Below are 6,453 nucleotides of genomic sequence, written 5' to 3'. Positions count from 1 at the left end.
GAGCATAGATCTAAAGATACGTGATTTTGACACAGAACATGCATTTCTTGTATGGTTTTTCATGGTTGTCCCCATGGGCAGAATTCACAGGACATGTATATATGGGAGTTTAGATTCCCTGTCATTAACTAAGCACCTGAAACCCAGGCATTATTTCACTTAGCTCCTCTGCTAGGGACAGATTCAGATGTCTTCATTCCAAATGACTCCAGAGCAGCGATGGAGTTTCCCTGACTTGGTGGGGTGATGTGTGCCAGAAAATATTGCTTAGCTTTCAAAGGAAGCACAAATAATCAGTAAGGGACCTTGAGGCAGCTGCTGATAGTTAAAGCCCTGACTCTTTCACGTGTTACATTGTGGAACAGCAAAAACTGAACACTATTTAAATTAATAAAAAAATGCACAACAGACACCATATCACTAAGAAAGCCAGTAACTTTACTGATTTGTCTGCAAAATACAAATTATACCTTATTTCCAGTGGGAGAATCTTTTGAAATTTTCCCATTTTTGTTCACTACAGACAGCTGAATTAAGTCCCTTGAGATACACAGATGTGGTTTAACTTAGTTATAACATCTTGTCATCTAGTGGCGACAAAGTCCAGCTTATGCCGCTGTGAGCCTCTACTTTAATATTTGTTGCAAATGCTTGTATGCTCCCATTTACAAGCTATTTTGTTATCACCATTGTTTTATGGAAGCAAATCCCCATGAAAGAGAAGAAAAAAAGAAAAAAAAAAAAAGGATACAACAAACCATCTGAAGCAATCCAAGTGTAATGCCTGCAGTAACCCAGGTCTGATATTAAATACACAGAAGACTTTAGTACTGCATTTTACATTTTAAATTATTTTTTTAAAATGACTTTCTTAACTGACCTTTTTTTTGAATCAAACTGAGGTACGGATCAGTCTGAGGTATGAGAAGGGAAGGTAGAAATGCAAACGTGATTATGAAAATAATCAAATGGAAACTTTTGATGCAGAAAGTCTGTGGCTCAAAGCTTGGATTGCTCCACATCTTTGGTTAAAATATATTAACAAAAGCCTTTTATTACATCTACAGTCTGAAGCATTCTAACAGACACCAATGTTCCATCAGTCCTTCAAGAGACCTGTAGTGGCAGGAAATTAATGCCATATAACTGACGACATCACAGCAGATGGCACAAACAGGAACAGATGAAGTATGCCATGTTTAGGCAACAGCCTTTATTGAGGTTTCAAGTGGCTTTTAAAAAATTACAAAGCATTTACCTTTAAGGTGAAGGAAGAAGGGAAACAAAACAGCTATTAAACTACAGATAAAAGTGGGTATATAGGATTGCAAATATAATACAAAAGGGTTGACGTCCTTGAAAACAGCCTATGAGTTCTATTCTTATGCTAGCTTTACCTGAAAAAGATCTGAGGGCAACAGCTAATTTTTACACTTGTCATTAAAAATTGCGAAATTCCTCTTCTGGGAAAAATATAAGCCATTTTGTTATAAAACACAGCTTTTGAGAGACACTGAAATGACCCAAGCTTTACTATGAATGGCTCGATGCATACAATAAATATGTTGTGCAGATAGGGTATATCATATAATTGTCACCAGCAATTAAACACTAACTGACAACACCTTTTAATAGAGATTAGCTAGCTATAACAACACTTGCAGGTGTCTAGAATGCCACTTCAGGTGTTTAAACTTACAATTAAGAATGTTGCCTAAAACATCATATAGCGTGGGTTAAGGTAAAGTAAATGTTAATACTCTTTCAGGGCTCTGCCCCAAACTCCTTAAATACAAAGGAATCACACAATAAACCCAAATTAACTTTTGCAAATACAATAAATGGTAAGATACAGATAAAGGAACAAGAAAAGTAGACAGTTATAGTTTACAGAAAGTGACTTCACAATCAAAGTTGTGCTTCTTATCATTAGATCAGTTTGCAAATATGCATTATCCCCCACAATTTTGCCAGTATAAGTTAATTGCCCTCTGCAGCAGGAACAAGAGGGCTGACTGGCATTTATTTCCATGTGATTCTGTTCTACTCGTGTTTATATAAAAAATCACTGTCAGAGTTAATACAAATTGCCCAGGCAATACTTTTCACGCTACTTTCTGCTTAGTTACTTGCAGTAATGTATTACACTGCATTTTCATTATATGATAGCTTTCATTTTTTTTTCATGTGTTGCTGAGGCAAATCGCAAGGTAAACTATTAATATGGCTATTCTTAATATATCAATAGACCTAATCCCCTTCCCCACTGAGAATATTCTACTGCAATACTAATAAAATTGTGTTTTTTCTTGAAATGACAAGGTATATTTGTGATACATTTGCATATTTTTGACACAATAAAGTTTAAAATTCTCAGAAGAGAATATGAGTACAGGATAATCTGAGGGTGAAGAAAGTGGCTTAAAACACAGGGGTTTTTATGTTTTAAAACTGATTGTGGGCCCCATGTTACCGTTTGCTTTGTTTTGTTTTGAGTTTTAAAATTTATTTGTTTATTCATTTATTTTTAAACATGCGTATCTTTGTTTACCCTGCAGTTTGCTACACGAGATAAGATGGATGCATTAGTAGCACAGTGTTCTGCTTAACGAGTTTCCAGATTATGTACTAGCCCCTGCACAGCTGAACGTGCCTGTAAGGCAGGCTTCTGTAAAGTCATGGTAAGTGAAGAGCCTATGTCCTAATGCACACTGTAGTCTGATCATCATTCTCTACTACAGAGAGGTACACTCCATCACTGAGCAGTGCACAGCAACTGCATGTAAAGGTGGAAAAAAGAGTGTGGATTTTCACTTCAAAGTACTTTGTGCTGACGTTTTGCAGCTATGTTCTTCATCATAATGTCAATGTATGTAGTTGAGACCTAGAAGGACTCTTAAAAAAGGAGAAATATTACACTTTTACTATGGCACTAACATTTTGCTTAAACGCTTTTTCCCTCCAACAGAAAGATTAAACTGAAATACTTGAATATACCTCTTTAAGGTACAAGAGGGACAAAGAGGGCCTTGAAGAAAATGACACATTCCCTCTGGTCAAGCTATCTTAGTCAAAGGAACAATATGAGGCTGGAGAAAATGTGGATGCTGTGTGCTGAAGCAAGTCCTGCTCTGGTGCAAACACACAGGGAGCGTTGCTCAACAACATGCCCACTGTGAGGTGATGTGACTGCAAGAGGTCCAGGAGAACCAAGGACCAGATGGCCAATGTTGGCTGTGGAAAATCAACTGATTCTGAACCACCCTTTAACTGATGATGTCTTTAAGAATTTTATGTCTGTGAGAGGGGAGGGATCTGTACAACAGGCACTTTTGTGCCAATCCCTCCCTTTGCCTCCCCCTGCTGCTTCGGCACGTATTTACCTGCACTCACTGACAGCTGTTAGAGCTGCACATTCAATTCTGACAGGCAGAATATCAGCTTCATTAATGAGAAAGGGCCAAGTTACACCACTTTGTCTTTTAACCCATGGAAACTACAGGATACGCAGGACATTAAGTAATAGAAGGGCCCTTAACTTGTTACAATGCACAAAACAGCATGAAAGAACTAATCAGTATATACAATGGATGGCAGTTCACCCAACTGATTGTAAAATGCTGCATTAAAATGATTTAAGTTGTTACACCATGGGTAAAGTTTAACTGTTTACAGATCAGTCTTTGAACAGCTGACTTTGATCTGTAAAATGTATACCCAGTAAAAGAAAACCGAAAGAAAATAGTTAAATGTGCAACTGCACAAATATAATTCCCCACTATCAAGAGAACAAAAACTTTTGCTATTACCATAATTATTATTATATATTAGAAAGCTATACACAAGCATGTTAATTTCACAGATTTTTTTTTTAAAGATTCTTAATATTTTATATAATTAGAAATACACATTTCAAAAACAAAACTTCTGCAAAGAGAAAACAGTTATCTTGGTTAGCAAAGCATGGAGTTCCTCAAGGCTTAGGGTAGTGCTTTCTATACAAAAAAGTCCTTTTTGTTTGTTTCTTCAGGACTGCTTAAAAGATTAGCAAAGCTATCAAGGAAAAAAGAACACATTTTGGCTTAAGGAAACTACAAAAGCCACAAATGCTTTGCAAACTCTGTCTTACTTTTTAATATGAAAATAAGCAAAATGTAATGTACATATTTTTATACTTTTTTTATTTAATAAGTGATGCAGACCCAGAATTTTAAAAATTAAGTATGTCAGCCCTCGAACTCAACATTTCAGTAAGTATGGTCCTCTTGAAATGGTTTGATCCTTTTTAACTGAGTGCCATACTCTAACAAAATGCCTGCATGTTTGTGAGCATTTTCAGTATGTTAGGTGACCCAAACTCTTTCTAGCATCAATTCATGGCCACCCAACTGCTGGGTCTGTCAAAACATCTGTACATTTTTTATATGTTGCATAACAGCTGCTTTCTCTCTCAGTAAAGATCTGCCATTTCTGGCAAATGTTTTCATTTTGTCTATTTACATGTAAATAACGTTGAACCTGCAACATGACACTATCTATTGTAACATACATTTTGCAAGGGAGCACAACAGTGAAAAGAAGTTAGCCATAAAATCTATTTTGTACAAGTGTTCTGTTGTACAACTCAAGTGCTAAGCTTATCTCAGCATTTCTGTTTATCCTTATACTGCATCACTGAGGCAAGTTAAAAGTACTTTTACAAAACAGAGTACCTGACTTTTTTTTTTTTTTTTTCCACACACGGCACATATAATGCATATCGACCCTTCCCCCCCCCCCCTCCCCCTTCCCGTTAAGGTATAGCACACACACACTGCAAGAAAAAAAAAAAAAAAAAAATCCCAACTAATAGGTAATAATGTTATCATGTCGCCCATCCTTCAGAGAGCCGCATGCGCTTGACAGAGGGGCTTTCCCTTTCGTCCGGCGAAGGTCTGGTGAGTCCAATGGGGGAGTGGAATTCGTTCCGGTGATCTTCCCGGTCGCTTCCATCGTAGGAGCTGCTGCAGCTGCTCAAGCTGTCAACAGGAGATCTGCCCGCCTCGTGGCGCGTGTGCTGTGGGTACCTCGATGGTGTGGTGGTTCGGTCTCTAGGAGGAGAAACAGGTTCTGACTTGATGCTGAGGCTTTGAGTAGAAGGCAGGGAGAGATTTGTACTCTGAGATAAATGAGTGCTAGTGCAAGCTCTGTAGGAGGAAAGGAAACCCAGTTACAGACGGAGGAGGCATGGAGCCCCCAGATATGCACAAACACTCACACCAAGCAGCAGCGCAAAGGCTCGCACGGCTCCAGGGCATGCGGAGACCGGGCACTGCGGTCAGAGCAGCGTTTCGTGGGTGACAGCACCACAGCAGCCTGGTCAGCTTTAGGGGGACAAGCCCTCAGCTCGGAGAGAGGTCTCACATTCACTCTCTCTCTGCTTTTTAAAAAAATCGTCATCACAAATTTGGGAAGGTGAGCCTTTGCATTGTTGCAGTCACCTGCAGGTTTCTGTATAACGGATAATTGTGTGTATGTGTTGGCTGGGACAGGGGGAGCATGGACTTTCTGCTGGGTTAAATCAAATTAATTTGAATGCACCCCACTATTTTTATTGCGTTTTGTTGTGACATGTGACTTAAGATGCAAAACAGAAACAAAAATAATCTGGTCTGGTAATTTTTGTACTTTTCAGAATAGAGTTGAAAATTACTGGTCCTAATATTGACATCAACAAAATAGCACAGGCAGGCAAGGATCTAGATATGATTTTAGGATTTAAATCTTTAAATTCTATTTGAATCCATAATTCAATCCAGAAAACATTTGAATAAACTACAAAAAGGAGCCTGAGGAATAGTTGAAGGAGGACTGCACTGTTTGCCCATAGGAAAGCCAAGCTCGAGGGATGAGGACAGACTGCTATGCTGAAACTTTCTCAAAGGTAAAATGTATAAGTATTCTAAGCTTTTTTTTTTTTTTTTTTTAATTTTTTTTTTTTTTTTTTTTTTTTTTTTTTTTTTTAGGTATGTAATGTTAGAGGAAAGAGGAAGCAGGCAGGGAGGAGAGTGAATACTGGGAACATACTTTATGTCTATGGGAGAAATGAGATTGCTTTCATCTGCACAACATTTTGTACAAAAGCACCACCTCCTGGCAAATCCTGACTTTTAGTTGTTAAAACAGAATTCTTAACATTCAGTTCTCATCATGTTCTACTTCAATTTGCTAAGCTAAAGCAAGTGTCTTATGCTAGAAACAGAATTTCAAGTTTTCTGTTCATGAGTGCTTATTTATACAGGGATAGGAAGGCAGCAGGAGCAACAGACCTGCTGACTTCACAAGATTTTAAATCTAAAGGGATATGCAGGAATTTCTAATGTAAGAAGATGTAATATTGGGATTTGGAAGGAATTTCTAAGAATGTAGAAGAAATTTCTAAGAATGTAGAGGACACAGGTACACAGCTACATT

At 37.8% G+C, this 6,453-nt stretch overlaps 1 protein-coding gene across 9 annotated transcripts in view; it reads right to left on the bottom strand.

The window, feature by feature from the left end:
- Positions 1 to 417: 417 nt before the first annotated feature.
- Positions 418 to 6,453, bottom strand: part of MEF2C (myocyte enhancer factor 2C) — a 131,566-nt gene continuing 125,530 nt past the window's right edge. For 7 of the 9 annotated variants that reach the window (XM_079331442.1, XM_079331447.1, XM_079331450.1 and 4 more), the window contains one exon: positions 418 to 5,186. In XM_079331442.1, coding sequence (XP_079187568.1) covers positions 4,865 to 5,186 — 322 coding nt within the window. In that variant the 3' untranslated portion in view covers positions 418 to 4,864. The remainder of the gene's footprint in view (positions 5,187 to 6,453) is intronic. The other 2 variants (XM_079331448.1, XM_079331449.1) reach the window with 1 other exon arrangement.

The sequence above is a fragment of the Erithacus rubecula genome, assembly GCF_903797595.1.
Source record: "Erithacus rubecula genome assembly, contig: SUPER_Z_unloc_3, whole genome shotgun sequence".
Lineage (NCBI taxonomy): Eukaryota > Metazoa > Chordata > Aves > Passeriformes > Muscicapidae > Erithacus > Erithacus rubecula.
Note: the sequence above shows the minus strand (reverse complement) of the source record. Positions and strands in the feature narration are given on the sequence as shown.